Consider the following 16285-nt stretch of genomic DNA (forward strand, 5'->3'; position numbering starts at 1 on the left):
TTTTTGGGAGCAGATTCAGGTACATCCAAATCCGATCCAAAAAATCAAAATTTTCATGCTTTTTCGAATCGATTCAGTTTGGACTTCGGGTATACTTCGGATCATTGCCAGTCCTACCTCCATGGCAAAGTCAATATTGAATCATGTTTTCAAATATTTTAAAAAATGGGTCAAAAGCTGTAAAGAGAGAGAAATGAATTTTGTGTGTATATGTATGTATGTGTGTGTGTGTGTGGGCGTGTGGATTCTTATCTAATCTTCTTTTTCTTAGTTTTTCCTCTAAACATCTCTACTACTCTGAATCTATGAACATGTTTCTGGATTGCTCAACATTGAACTCGTTAGACTTTCACTGGGATGACAAACACACCTCTAGTTTTTATGGATAATTGACCTAAGCAGAACTTTTGTTGTCACAGAATTAAAAAGAACAGTCTTCAAAGATTTTTTTTTCATAATCTATGATAAATACTGGAAAAAAAAAACTCTAGCAATGTTTGGAACATTGCCATCCAACTGAAATCCCGACCCACCATTACACGTTGATTTACATATGTTTTACTATAACAACAGTTTTATAATCTCTACAAGAGGAAATGTTCTGTGAGATCAGCCAAAACTGGAATGTGAGCGAAACATTCCAAGACAGTTCGAAACATTAAGCCATGAGAGTATATTTACATCCTTTGCACAACAGCTGTCAACACTTCAATCTTTGATCTTAAAACACCTATTATGATCATACGACATGTCTATGTTGCAGATACTTCTTTGGAAGTCATTCAGTGAAGAACAGATCATACCAAGTATTGATAGAATTTTATCTTTTATAGTAAGAGGACTTCAGCTTCTCAACTACATCCAAAAGAGAGGAGTTTCCTTCGCATGCTTCTGTCAACAACTTGAACCTTCTTTCCATTTCACTTGTCTGCGACGAATCTTCCTTAGTGGGCAGCTTGTTATAACATATAAAGTCCAGCATCATTGCCTGTAATTACATTTTACAACCCAAGATTGGTCATCTCTTGTAAAAATAATATTAATCGGGAAAAAAAAAAATCAATAAAGGTTACTAGATGGAGGGTTGTTCCTTATTTTTATTCTAAAATACTATTGACAGACTATTTATAGAGTTTTAATAGATCTATGCATCTTAGATAGAGAGGGTCAATGCGTGTAGGTGAGATTAGTACACCACATCAGTCTGTGAGTGATAATAATAAAATCACCAACACTTTCCTTAGGAAGATTTTAAGCCTTAATAAGGGTCGTTTTACTCAAATGGACTACCACATTGGCAATCCAACACAACAGCCTTCTAGATTTCATGGTAAAACTCAGATCCAAAAGAAAAAAAAAACTTTCTTTTGGACTCGATCCAAGGTTTTGAAAATAGACAACTACTGAACTTCCACCTAACTCCCAAATTTATAATTAAAATTCAGCAGTGAAAAATAATTTTTTTTCAAAGTTCTTTTTTTCCTCTACAACCCTGAAGCATTGATCATGGTTTTGGATGCCACAAGTTGAGCCCAAGGATCCTTAGTAAGGGTGAAATACTTACTTGGTAAGGCTAGTCGGGTGAGATACTTCACTTCTACGCCTTTTTTTTTCTTTGATAAATATAATTTTCCTAAAAGGAGTGGATGGCCAAATTAATACTTGACCAAATCCAAGTTATAGTTTCCATAAAACTTGCATACCTCATGTTGCTGTTTTCGCGAGTAGTCGCGCAGAAGGGACTTTGAGAGTTTATTTCTCAGCAGTAACTTGTCATCAGCAGTATTGTGAAAAATGAAAGATGAAAGGTGGTGCAGTGCCAATGCAAATGTCATGGACCCCCTAACTGCAGCTTTGTCAAGGCCACCAGAAGTCCAGGACTTCACATATGCCTCCAGAATCCCTTCGTTATCCTGCAAAACAGTACCAAGACTTTGAAGGTTAAACTTCGCTGCTTCTTCTTCTTCTTCTCCTTCTTGTAATCCAATATCATTGCCCTCGGAATACATAACCGATGTAATATGACGCAATTTTTTTTATAAGTCAAAGATCTTTATTAAAAGCATGGTCGAGGTGACTATGACGCCAAACAACAAAAACGAGAAAAAAGAAAACACAAACTACAACACAACAAAAATTCCTTGTTTTTGTTTTTAGGGTAAAAAAGCAAGCATCCTATGGTAATTGTGCTATGGAAATAAATATAAATATAAAAAAGTCTCAGAAAAATATTTTTAAAATGCCCCCATCATGAGAAGCTCAACCACGACGATACTTTAAGCAACCCCCCAAGGGTAGCTCAGGAGAGAAAAGAGAAGGGGGGTGGGGGGGTAGGAGCAAGGGCACCCATTTTGAATACTTGCCACAACTTATATTTTTTTTTTGACAAAATATGGTCTCGATGATCATCTTTTGGTATTACTTCTTTTGACATATTGAAGTTCATACATTGCTTTTATTTCAGGTGTAAGTTTTTTCCAGTTAGGCAATTGAAATTTTATACAAGCCTTGAACTGAAAATGGGACCAAAATTGATCGGCTCTCCACTTTCCTAACCCAGAACCAAACCGCAACTTGTTCCAAACCGAACCAAATTGATCGGTTTGGTTCTTGGTTTGAACCGGACCAAGTTGCACCACTAGGTAAGTAGCTATTATAGTAAAATCTTGAACAGCGTAAACAGCTTAAGGGCATTAAATAAATAGTACATTTTTTTTTTCAACAAATAAGTGAGTAATGCACATATTGAAAAAAGATAAACCAGCAATTCTACAATACCTCAAACTCTAAGTACCCTTCAGCATCAGCAAAGCATTTTCCAAGAGGAGGCAAGAGTTCAAGGATATGAAAATTAGAAAGTGCATTCCAGGCAGCAATTCGGACAGGCACTTCAACAGAACAGTGTAGATACATTGCAACTTGTCGGCCATAAATCACGTCACCATAAGATACAGCACTATATTGTTCAACAAGAGTCTCGATAAAAGTGGAATAACTCTCGTGCACGTCTGACTTAAAATTGAGAAATTCTACTCCATATTTCTTTCCAGTTTCTGGCAATATTCTTGATTCATCAAGAATCTGTCCATACAGCTCTTGTAAAGTTCCATACAAATCCCTGCTTTTCTCTTCTTGAAGAACACCCATTCCAGCAAGTAAGACGACAGACATAGAATGTAATTTCCAAACCAATGGTACACCACAAATTGGTGAACATTGGACGTTAGTGCATGGAGAAGGGGAGATTGCTTCAAGACCTAAAAGAAAGAAAAGTCCACTTTTGGCTACCTCAAGAACTTCTTCAGAAGGTGAGGGCATGTGATTTTGTATATTATAAGAATTTGAACGATTAATAGCAACTCCGCTGTCATGAATAGTTGAGATTGGGCTGAGGAACCAATGCAAGGGAAGGGGCAGTCTCTGACGGGTCCACTCCATTACCAAAGAGGTACAATCAGGATCACAAACAGTCACATCTGATGTATCTAAGTCCTCATAAATGGTGTCCAGAGCATCACCACCCTTCTTAAATGTCTTATGGTCAGTGTCAAGATTGCTAACTACTGCTTTAGACTTCTTTGTACACAACCATCTGTTTCTAAAGTGAGAATCCAAGATCTTACTGATGTACAGGTAATCATCTTCTCTGTATACCCATCCAAATGGTTTGATCCCTCTATTAACAACAAAACGTTGCACACAGAGATCAAGGAATTTTAGAGTAGGCGGTTGAAGCAAGAACTTTAATGCCTTCTCCATGATAATGACATCTCTTGGTCCTACTGTTAAACATACTCCTAGGACAGAATTAATCCTCTGCATCGCAAAGGACGTATCCTCAATTGTAGAGAAACCATTATTAAGCACAATCTGAAATATTTTAAGCAAGTCCATTAACAATCGTGCGTCTGTCTGTTTCAGTACAACAGTGGTGGACCAAAACCCTCCACCAGCTGCACCCCAACCCATTCCAACCCCCGGAGCAGGGCCTCCTCTGCCAAATATCTCAATTAATTGCACATCATGCCATCCTGAGGAAACTAATGCCATGAATGTCATCAGGACACTTCTCAAATCATTCTGAGACCATTTAACTATCCCATCCTCTAGGATTTTACCCTCAATTGAGAAAATAGATCCTTGGGAAGATGGACTATAAATTTCTCTCTTAGCAGCCTGGATGGAATTGTCAAGACAAACTATCAGCCGGATTAACCCATGGAGGCAACAAACCGAAGATAGAGATAATTCATTATCACTATGAAGTCTCAAATAACATAGGCGCTCAACCAAAGATCCTTCTCCAGATGGAAATATATCATCTGTACCTGAACAGTTAAGAAATTGGTTTTTCACGATTTCAAGTCCAATCTTAGGGACAAACTCAGGCAACCATGGCACACGACCACCATTTCCATGCAAGCTATTCCCATACTTGGGGGTAATTTTTTCAAGTATACTCGAGAGCATGTGCATGACAGCTGAAATCACCCACAAGAAACAGCTCACAGAAGAATCTTGAATGACAAATTCTGTGCTAGTTTCTTTGTGCCAATCAAAGATTTTAGATAGATATGGATTACTCTTCAAGGACATCCACTTCAGAGCTAACTCAACAATTGGACATACATGGCTCCAAGACCACACCTCTGTGTTACAATCGGAAAACTCTAGGGTTCGTTGTCTTAGTTGCTCCTCTGAATGAAGATTTGGGAGTCTTCTAGACAGGGCCTCCATAACAAGGTATGCTTCCCTGGTGATGGAAGCAAATTCACCGACGACATTGGATTCAATGAGTTTGTCAAAGGTGGGAGGACTCAACCACAAGCATAAAGCAGGGAAATAATCCGCGAAGCAAGATATGCAATAACCATACTCAATGCAAACCTTCCAAAAGCGTAGTTGTTCAGTCATCAAGGCAGACATGAGTATACAGTATTCCTTCCCCGATTTTGTCCAATGGTCAAGGGACGATGAATATCGATACAAATGCCACATCATACACTGGAATATCCCCTTTTCTATAAAATATATGCAATTCTTCCTATCAGATTGAGCCAACACCTGTTTATAGAAACAAAACATGTACAAGTTATATGAACTTATTTTATGGTATAAGTAGCATTTGGCATAAAATTAGATTAAGTGAACATTAGGAACAAGAAAATAAGACTACAATCTTAGATTGACAGTTTCATGCATACCTTTAGAAGGGTCACAGATTTTATCTTTGAAGGATGGATTTCCAATGTATCTTTCTTGGTAAACCTGTCAACTACTGTTTGAACAAGCCTTGGAAATTTGATGATGGCATTTGCACATGTCGGGGAATGCCTCGCCAATCCAATAAGTATAGAAATAAGGTATTCTTCCAAAGATGCATTAGGGTCATTCTGAGGCCACAGAAATGAACAGTTAATAAATTAATTGTACCAATTTCATCAAGTGCTGAGATTTTTGAAAAACTGTGCAACAATCCCAACTCATTCAAGCAAACAATAGAATCTCCCTTAAATTATGGTATTATTAACATCATATACCCCTTTGACATACCATTATCAATTATAGGGGCTACTCCCACATTTTCACCAATAGGTCTATTTCTAATTTTATCTTTCTTAGTATTTCCACTTTTTACTATATTCAATATATAAAAATACTTTTCAATTACCCAACATTCAGCTTCATAAAGCACAATCAATCTTAATGTCATATTATAATTTTCCTTTTAATTTGACTGTGATGCATCGGTCACATTGAACTCCTAAAGCACACCTCCATTATAACCATTCAGCTCAAAGATAGATTTATATAGAGAAAAATTAAATATGTTACAAGTTGACTACATTACTTCCTGGAAATGGTAATCAAGGTTTAAAATCTCATCTTGGAACAATGTTTTAGGCAGGAGATCAAAACATTCCAAGATAACCTGAAAAATTCCATGTTTTAGGGTCAATGTTTTGTTCCGGACTAGGCTGAAACCGGAATTTTTCATCGAAACGTTCGAGATAAAACAAAACTTCGAACTAATGGTAACATCAGAAGAACAAATACATTATATGAAGTTAACAGCAATTATAAAATAATAAATAATTTCCCAAAAACTAAAATATAGCGTCATAACACTTGAAAACGAACATACTCTTTAATCGAGTACTGCTACAGAAAAATGTGCATGCATGTACTTATGTACGCAAGTATGTTCCTCTAAAGCTAACATGAACGTCTATTCTTATAACTAAAACAACAAGATATAAAAACACACTACTGTAACAGGAAATCACTGAATGTGCGTGTCATTGTCGTCATCATCACCATCATTAGAGCCTAATCCCAACTACATGGGATTAGAATCACAAATCCCATTTCCTCTATTTAGTTCAATCTCAAACCATAATTTATGTTAAAGCATCAAGAGCCATATATACACCAACCTACCTACCTACATACATAGATAATTTGAGTTCAAAAGAATGAAATGAAAGAACAAAAAAAGCACTATTTCAAGCCATAATCATGCTTACCTCCAAAAGATAGAGTACTCTTGGAAGGATTCCCATCCTAATCATACCTGCAGCAAAATCTTGTCCTGCCACAATAATATCATCCTGAATAGTACGTTTTCCTTCATCTTCACTGTCCACCATCTCATCACCTGAAAGAAGAATGTTGGAAGGTTTTGTATTGTATTTCCAAAATCCACCTTGAAGAAAACCAACATCAATCTCCGGTCTACTTCGAAATACAGGGGCGGTATAAAAATCCTTCTGATAAGTCACCAATTTCTGGAAACATAACAACACATGAAGGACTAATCCTTTAAATAATCCCCTAGATGAAAAAAGAAGAAACTTTATAAACAGTAACCAAAATCCACCATGACGAAAACCAATATAGATCTCCGGTCTACCTCCAAATGCAACCATAACAATAACAACAACTACGACAACAATAACAATAACAATAATGAACTCCATAAGGGAAACCAAATGAATTTCATGGAAGGAACAGCAGATCCAAGGAACTAAACTCTTACCTCTGAAATATCGAAGAAGTTCTCGTTCATATCACAGCTCAGTATGCAATGAATAACTTTTATACTAGACAAGACTACAGAGATGTGGTTATCGTCCAATGCCATCCTGTGAGTAATTTTAAATGATTAAATTAAACAGAAGAAATCCAGAAAGAATATTTTTGTGATAGGTCATAGCATATGAAAAGCACAAAAGACAGAAAAGGTAATGCATCACAGGAAATGTACTTTTTATTAAGCTTAACCTTATTATATTGATTATTTGATATAGTTAACCAATGGTCATCATCCCAATCCATGCATAATACAGTTATATAAACACTTACAAAATCTGGCATCTTAATGAATTACTTGATAACCTAAAAGGTTGTTCTAATGTGAAAATTAACCAAGTTACACTTCTAATGATGTGGAACTAATGATAGAGAACATTTCTGTAGAAAAAAAAAAATAATAAACGAGAATATATGTACAAAAATCTTCAAACGGCCTTAGATTGATGGGTTCCCTAGACTAGACACAAAATATTTTTGCTACATTAAAAAAAGGCAAATTAAAGAAAGAAAATCAGTGGAGAGAACACACTTGAAAAAGAAAAAACAAAAAGAAAAAAAAAACAAAAAGAGCAAACTAATGTACCACAATGAACAAGAATTCAAGAAGAGTGCAGAAATTAATATTTTCACCACTATCACTGAAACAAAATATATTTCTGCCACATTTCATGCTGAATAGAAGCTTGGATAGACCTCCTTATTTGCTCCTTTGATGAAAATGTCATCTAATGAAAATTTCAGATTGTAACTTCGCTCAAATAAGATGAAATTCAACTTCATCATGCTCTGTTCTTACATGAACGAACACCAACATTGCCAGTGTAAGATATAGCCAATTCAACTGAAAAATGGAACTTGATCCATATAGCCAACCACGAACTTGATCCATATAGCTAACCCACTCTATCACTACAACAAGTGTGATGCACGAATCAACAAACTTGAACCAAACCAAGTATGATGCCTGGCATGTTTAAAGTAATGTATTACAAACCTTTGGCAGTGGTCCTTATTCAGAGAAATATTTCATGACATTCCCCTTCATTAGTGTAAATCAGCAGATATTCAAACCGACCTATAATTGTGCATCAACCTTTGTAGTAAATCACGTGCATAGTATTGCCCAGTCAATTGAACAGAGAATTTGAAGAGGGAAGGCATATTATAGGGTGTCTTCTTGTATGGGGATAAGAAAAAAATAAAATAGAACCTAAGAAGGAATCTGTCAGGGTGAATATTTTGATAAAACCATTAGTCATCAGCCAACCACCACAGCTTGAAAAAAAATATTTGTTCCCCTCAGTGTTCATTCAACATATATATTGCTTTCACCTTTATTATTGTCTGATGTCTGATTCTATATAAAATGAGAATTCATTCTCTGGACAAAATTCTTAATGGGCAAGAAATCAGATGCACATCCTGCATTAAAACCTGAAGGTGCCAGCTGGCTAGGTTTGTAAAGAAACAAACTGATGCTTTAATCACTATTTAGTGCTGTCAAATTAATATAGAAAAAGAAGTACAAATGGCATCCTGGGTAGACTCTTACCTGATTTCAGTTATCCCAAATCCGTAAAGACAAAGATACAAATTAAATTCCAAAATAAGACAGATGATTCAAAATTAGTCTTACATCAATGAGCTATAATTAGCCAAAAAAATAAATAAATAAGAGTTTTAAGTTCACCTTAGTGATAAAGCAAGCTCAGGTTCTGGTCCAAGAGCAAAAGCCCAAACAGCCTTCCAGTCAACAAAGTTGTTGATACTACTAGCATTTCTCATATCACAGCCAACTTGACTTTGTTGCAAATTGCAAAGAGCCTTGTCAAGCACAGATGCAAGAAGCTGCAAGGCCAAGGCCCGTTGTCCAGGAACCTATAATACTTGTTCAGGTCAAGAAAATTGAAAGTCGAGATTTAAGGTGGATATTACCAAGACTAAAGTTGAAAAAGAGAGAGAGAGAGAGAGAGAGAGAGAGAGAGAGAATCATAAAACAGAAATATTAGTTATTGTTCCCTAAAGCCTGGGAAAATTATCGTTCAGAACACGTCAAAAAGGGACTCTTTAATGAAAAGAAGGCAGGAATATGATGTCAAAGACTAAAAAGGCAAAATACATATCAGTGACAACATATCCTCTTTGAATATTCTTTCCTATGAGTATTCAATTCCTGAAGTATTTTCCACATAGAGGACAATTTGGATCTTTGTTTTGCTTCAACTAAGGTATCATATCGATATGAGGACCCAAGTGGTTGGCCTTTGTGCAATTGCTAGGTATAAATAATACAGCATACAACTATATAGAACTGTCAATATACCTTTAGACCTATAATTGGAAAGCAATTTAGAAAATAGAAAAAGGGTCAATCCACGATAAACATCTCAGATAGTACACATATTGTAACAACCTTGTCCCACCAAATATCTTTACAAGAGATGCCCCTTCACAAAAGCTGTACTTAAAATGTAATGTAACCGTGTACCTCCAAGTCTGACTTTGAAGCAGCTAGGCTGCTTCAAAATTTTGGAGGAACCCTCCCCATAACATGACACGTGGCCTTTTGTATATATTTCACAACCCTACTTTTTGGTTAATATTTGGGATACCTCCTTGGGAACACCACGTGTAATCCAAAGGATAGGGTTCTACCACAATTGTGAAGCGAGATGGCCACTTCAAAGTTTTATCTGTCCTCCCTCCCCCCCACCAATCTCAAAAAATACAAAATAGTATTATCCTTTCAAGATTATTATCCCAACCCACACCTGCATGAGATACGGATTAAGTAACAGGTGATTGTCAGAATTTCCAGTTGAAGAAGGCCATACAATCGTAAGTGTATAAATAAAGAAGTATGTAAACTAACCATGCTTCTGCTGAGTGCTACTGCCTCTTTAATTGTGTATCCCACAGCAGCAGGATCCCCCTCAGTTCGCAAGAAATCCCGTTCGGTGACATTGCCGACATTATTCTGACCGCGGTTGGAGGTATTACCTATAAGATGGAAGTAGGAAAATCAATCATTGTGAGATTGAAGCGTGTTGTTGAACAGAAAAATGAAATTAACATCATCTAATGAATGTCCATTACATGCAATGAAGAAGATCCAGCACCCCAAGTTTTTGTCCTTGATAGGAAATAAACTGGGTAATAGGATGCTCAGTAACACACCCATTAAAAATCTTGAAAATTGTTATCCCAGCTAAAAAATGAAGCAAAAAAAGAAGATGATTAACAACAGTAAAATCCGGCATCACCAACTAAATACAGTGGAGTAGGATCACTTCTTCAGCTTAATTGTTCCACTCAAAGGGCTACTCTAGTGTTGAGATTTAAAAAGGAGAACTGCTACTGGCACCCCAACTTTTACTTATTACACTCCAATTTCTTATATTATTTATCATGCCCTAATTAAAGATTAAAATACACCATTCAACCATTACAAAAATTCAGTTCAAGTTATTACTTCAACATAACAGAGCATTATAACACGTTAAAACAAAATCAACAGTTGTTTACAATTAGGATTAGGCCCATATAAAATCCTAAATCTAATAAATAGAAATCTAAAAAAAGAAAAAGAAAAAAAGAGAGGGAGTTACTATTTGCACCCCAACTTTTATTTATCCTCATCCATTGACTTTTTTTATTCTTATTGGGTTGTAATAAGTAAAAGTTGGGGTGCCAATAGCAGCTCTCTTAAAAAATGGTCACCATTATTTACCGGTCAGTGTGGGTTGAGGACTTTTCAATAAGAAAACACTAGGTGAGGGGGAATGAAGAAACTTCAGCTCAAAACAATATTGAAGTTCAACAAAGTAGAAGTATAATTCAAATATACTGAAGAGTTTAATCGTTACCGGCATTAGGTATTTGGGTAGAATAATTATCCAAAACAGAACCATCCAAAGAAAACCTTAATGTCCTGGCTGCCTCAACTCTCTCACTCCATGCATTCCACAAATTATTACTAGGCGTGCCCAACGTCTTTATTCCACCATCACTGCTTGTATCCTTGGAAGGAGTTATTTCCGAAATATGTGAAGTTTTGCCCTCTTCTGAGGATGGAGCACTTTTTATGTCTTGCCTCGAACGATGCTCATCATCTGGGGTACCTGGTCGTCGACCATTATCTAAATCTGATGCTAAAGTTTTACGCTTCCCCAACTTGTTTTGTCCCCGTTTCTTTAGCGTCTCTAATAAGCTAGGCTTCATTTTCTCCATTATCTCAGACTGTGCTTCTGCGATCTCATCAGGTGACATTTGCTGTAAGCGGGCACGATTTTCAGCGTCAATTTGACACTCAAGGGACATAGAACCTTGTTCAGTGTCTACATAGTTATGACCAAGGTCATGTTTGGCATACTCTCGAACAGGAAAGGAGCCCAAGTTTTCATGTTCTGATGATCCCAGAACCGTAACACATGAATCACTTGTCCTGGTTTCTCCATTACTGCTAAGGACTGTATTGTTCACTTGTGTAGCGGTAAATGAGTCAAGGTCGGGTATAGATGTGTCACATATATTTCTACTGTCTGCATTGTCAATTTCTTCCACAGCTGTTGAATCATCCATTTTATTATCTTTGGTTGAAGAAGAAGAATGTTGAGGAACTAGTTCTCTCCACTTACTAAAATCCAAACCCTTTTTCTGTTTCCTCTGTAAAGGATTGGCAAAGTGTGCAATAGGATTGAAGTTTGTGTCATCTTGATCCTCAATGTCAGAGTCAACATCCATTTCACTGCCTACAGGAGCCCAGTGCTGTTAAGTATTATTGAACCAACATTCAGTACATGAGAGTACAAGCAGAAAATTTAATAATATGAAGTAAAATAACACACATGAACCACCCAACAATCATATAGGTAACCAATAGAAGAAGGAAAAAAATAGAAATAGAGAGAGAATTATTGTTTTAACAACCCTAGACCCTATCACACACACTGTCACAAAATTCAGAAAATTCTTCCAAAAGTTTGGGAAAATGGAACCAGCAATTAAATCAGTGAATCGAAGATTAAACCCCCCCCCCCCCCCACACACACTCACACACATATACAAAACTTGGCAATTTTTTCTAAAATTATCCGAATAAGGAGCAAGTCGTTTAAACATGATTAATCTCCCCACCCCCTCCCCCTCCTACCACACAACACGCACACACATACAAAACTTGACAATTTTTTTCTAAATCCGAAAAAGGGACCAGTCAATTAAATTCGCAAATCCACGATTAATCCCCACACCTTCTTCACCATAAATATTCTAGCTCTTCAACCCTCAAATCTCAAGAACAAGATAGAACTTTTAAGGAGGCCAAAGTTCATGGATTTGGCAATAAACTCAAGAAACATCATTTGTATGATCCCTGAAAATTTTCCCATTTTTTTAAACAGAACTTCCCAGATTAATCCAAATTAAAACAAACTGAACCCCGGATTTGGTTTCTATGATGATAAGTAGTGGATGTTAAAAAAGAGAACGATACAAAAAACTGTGACTAAAACCAGTCGCAACATGCTCGTACTTTTTCAAAAAATCTGTAATTTTCTCCAAATAAGGGACCAGCCGATTAAAGCAATAATTGATGATTTATCCATTAACAAACCGATTATGGTAGCATTTTTATCCTTCAAACTTTAAATTTTATCTTCTTCAACCTTCAAATCTCAAGAACAAGATATTGTTCGTTAGGGAGGTTGAAGATAATAGGTTTTGGGAAGAAACCCAAAAACAGACCCCCAAAATTAACGAACTTTTTTTACAGAACTTTTGAGAAATTAACCGAATTACACCCCCTCCCCCAATAATTTCTGAATCCAAAATTGGCTAATATGCCTATAACAAATCTGAACTATGCCCTAACTACAGAGGAGAAGAAGAAGAAAGAAACTTACGGGGCCATGGGAGCGGTGTCGAGCGACTGGGAAAGGAAGTACAGTGGGTCTAGGAGGGAGAGAAGAGGTGTGGAGTTTCTTTTGGGGTTCAGAAGCTGAGAAACCCTTCTCAACGATCCTACCAATGAGCATCGATGATGGATCAACAACTCCTTTGTTGGACTTAGAAAATCCCGAAAGATTTCGGCTTCTGGTCTCCTTCTCCATTAGCTTCAACGATTGATTGATTTGCTTTGGTTATGGTGTGGAAGTGGAACTGCAACTCTGAAAGTAATTAGAACCCTAAATCTTCTCTGCTTCGATTTGAAGAACTAAATTTGGGAACCAGAATTGTTGGACTGTTCTTCTCTATTCGACAGTTTCGATTTCTTTAATCTCCTCTTGTCGCGAAACTGTGACTCAGAAATGGTTTTGATGAGTTGGTTTTTAGGGTAGGGTATAAGGCACCCCAATTATTACCAAGGGCACCCCACACGATGGTAAATTTTATTATTATTATTTTTTTTTTGTCTTATATGATTGATTTATTGGTTAGGTTGATGAGTATGGTGTGTGGATCATCCTCACCAAATATCAGGTCATGTTGAAACTTTTAATTCTATCAAAAGTGATTTGTCAAAAAAATATGAACAATTTACGGTTCTTCAACTTATTTTGATAGGATTATAAGTTTTGGAGTTAATTTTTTGTGAGGATGATTTCTTTAACTCATAGAAGAAAAAAAAAAAAAACTATGATGTGAGTTGCCTTTAGTAATAATTGAAGTGTCTATAACACTATCTTTGTTTTTAAATATCAGACGATACGAAATGAGTCGGATCTTGAATGAGTCTGTGACAAGTGAATCGTACTGAAAAATCTTGCTCAGACTCTTCAAAGATTGAGACACGGGCAAGAAGTTGTCTACCATCAAATGGTTAAAATTTAAAAGAAAAGAGTTGTTGGAATCCTACGTACTATTTATTACAATTCAATTAAAATTAAAGAAAATTAGTGATTCGATTGACAATAAGTAAAAAATTGGGTGCCAATAAAAGTTCTTGATAAATTTGCTAGATTTTTATTTTTTAAGTTTAAGACTATGAAATTGAGGTATAAAAAGTCAAAGTTAGGAATGGTAAATAACTATTAAAATATTAAATTAAAAAATTGGGGTGTAATAAGTAAAAGTTGCTTAATTGTAAACACCTATTAAAATGAGATTTTTAAAATGTACGCAACTTATGACAAAATTCCTATTTTGACACACTGCTCATTTTAATTCCCAAAACATGTTTTTCGAAGGAATTCGTCGCATTTTATAATCAATGAATTCACTAATAAATTGCTAGCGAGATTGTTGATATGGCAAAATCAATGGTATTTTATCTATGAATTTGTAGTTCACAAAAGTGACAAAATTCACGGGAAAAATATGTTTTCAGAATTAAAATGAACAGTATGCCAAACTTTGTATTTTGTCATATTCATCCCACGAAATGGAGGTTGACCCTGTTGAAATTGTAATTTAAGAAATTTGGGTGTAAAAGATAAAAGTTGATGTGCCAATAGTACCTTTCTAAAAAAATTATTTAAAAGGTGATTAAACCATACCCCTCCATATTTTAGTTAATATTTGAGATACCACTTATATTTTCAAACTGATGACAAGACCCTTGACCACCGTGTTCTCTAATTGATAAATAAAAATGACCTAAATACCATTATCTATAGAGTTGTGATTTTCTAATGTCCCCTGACGTGGCATGGAATAGAATCACATATCTTTCCTCGGGATACACAACTGCAAATCCCCATATAGATGTGCAAATGTGTTTCCTGAGGAAAAGGATATATGGTTAGCCCATGTCACGTTAGGGTGCGTATGGGAGCCTATGTCAGAGGGCATCAAAAAGTCATTATTCTAATCTATAACTTGTAATAGAATGTGGTTGGGTATGTCTAAATCACCCGTCATCTTCATGATGCATTACACTTCGATTGAGTGGCTTACTTCCTTCTTCTTTTTAGATTCGTGGGTATCCTAACCCTTTGGGTGGGACTAATCCCACGGTCACACGCATTGCCTTCTCGAAAAGTCCTACGTGCAACATGTTGAGTTGAAGATCAATTAAACCTTAAAGGGTGGCCCCAAGAAATTCATAGTTTTCGTGAGGTTTTGAACATTTGCATCATATATATATATATATATAGGGTGACGTTCCTACGACCCATATTGCAACTCACATTGCGACACCGTTTTTGTCTTATATGGGTAAAAAGGTTTGGAATGGACTGATTTTTTGTGAGGATGATCTCTGTGATGAGGGGATCATCCTTGCAAAAAATCATCCCATTCCAAAACTTCTAACCTCATGAAAATTGATTTACAAAAATTGGACGGTCTAAAATTTTTCAACTTGTAAACATGGGGCTAGAAGTTTCATAATGAGCTGATTTTTGGCAAGGATGATCTCCTCACCATAGAGATCATCCTCACAAAAAATCAGCCCATTTCAAACATTTTTGCCCATATAAGATAAAACACTGTGTCGCAATGTGAGTAGCTTTATGTGTCCATGAAACCCGACCCATATATATATATATATATATATATATATATCAATTATTCTCCATTTTTATCAAAACTAGGGGTAAAACAAACATTTTTTTTTCTCTATCAACCATATCTATCCAAACCCTAACCTCAGCTTCTCCAACTCTTGAACCCTAATTCTGTAATAGAAAATTTTATTGACATGCCAAGAACTTTAAGGTCCCTCGTATTTTTAAGGAAACCTTTAGAATTTAAAAAATTGTTTTGAACACTCCACATCACAAACAAAATTTTAAATTTTGGTCTGTCCTTAACGTTTAGTGGCGTGTCAATTAAACTTTCCTTCCATAATAAATTTAAACTCTGCATTTTAAGTAGATTAAAGTGTTTATAATTAATTTATTTTTAAATATAGATAAGCTAGACTTGAATCCACAACGTTATTTTGCACCATGTAAAACCAAGTGAGCTAAGCAATTAAAATCATCAATTTTTTTTTAAGAATAATGATTTTCTGACTCCCCCGTCTTATATACTACCCCTCCCTCTACCCTCCGATGTGGCATGTGATAGAATCGTAGATTTCTTCATCGAGATACACAACTGCACATGTTTTCGAGGAAGAAAATCTACGATTCTGTCGCATGCCATGTCAGAGGATAGAGTAGGGGGTGGGGGGATCTCAAAAAATGACAAATCTTTTTATTTTTATGCTTTTTTTCATTTTTACTACCTTAGCATGAGAAATCTT

General features: G+C 35.9%; 1 protein-coding gene across 1 annotated transcript; it reads right to left on the reverse strand.

The window, feature by feature from the left end:
• Nucleotides 1–421: 421 nt before the first annotated feature.
• Nucleotides 422–13397, reverse strand: IYO (RPAP1-like, carboxy-terminal protein). The gene is made up of 10 exons (XM_086429268.1): nucleotides 12999–13397; nucleotides 10962–11862; nucleotides 9968–10095; nucleotides 8786–8973; nucleotides 7040–7145; nucleotides 6528–6788; nucleotides 5205–5393; nucleotides 2779–5064; nucleotides 1704–1913; nucleotides 422–988 (listed from the first exon to the last, which is right to left on the reverse strand). Exons 1-10 carry the CDS (start codon nucleotides 13203–13205, stop codon nucleotides 821–823), a joined length of 4644 nt encoding a protein of 1547 aa, XP_086285394.1. The 5' UTR covers nucleotides 13206–13397; the 3' UTR covers nucleotides 422–820.
• Nucleotides 13398–16285: the final 2888 nt, after the last annotated feature.

The sequence above is a fragment of the Akebia trifoliata genome, chromosome 16 (assembly GCF_017979445.1).
Source record: "Akebia trifoliata isolate Shusen 1 chromosome 16, ASM1797944v1, whole genome shotgun sequence".
NCBI classification, from domain to species: domain Eukaryota; kingdom Viridiplantae; phylum Streptophyta; class Magnoliopsida; order Ranunculales; family Lardizabalaceae; genus Akebia; species Akebia trifoliata.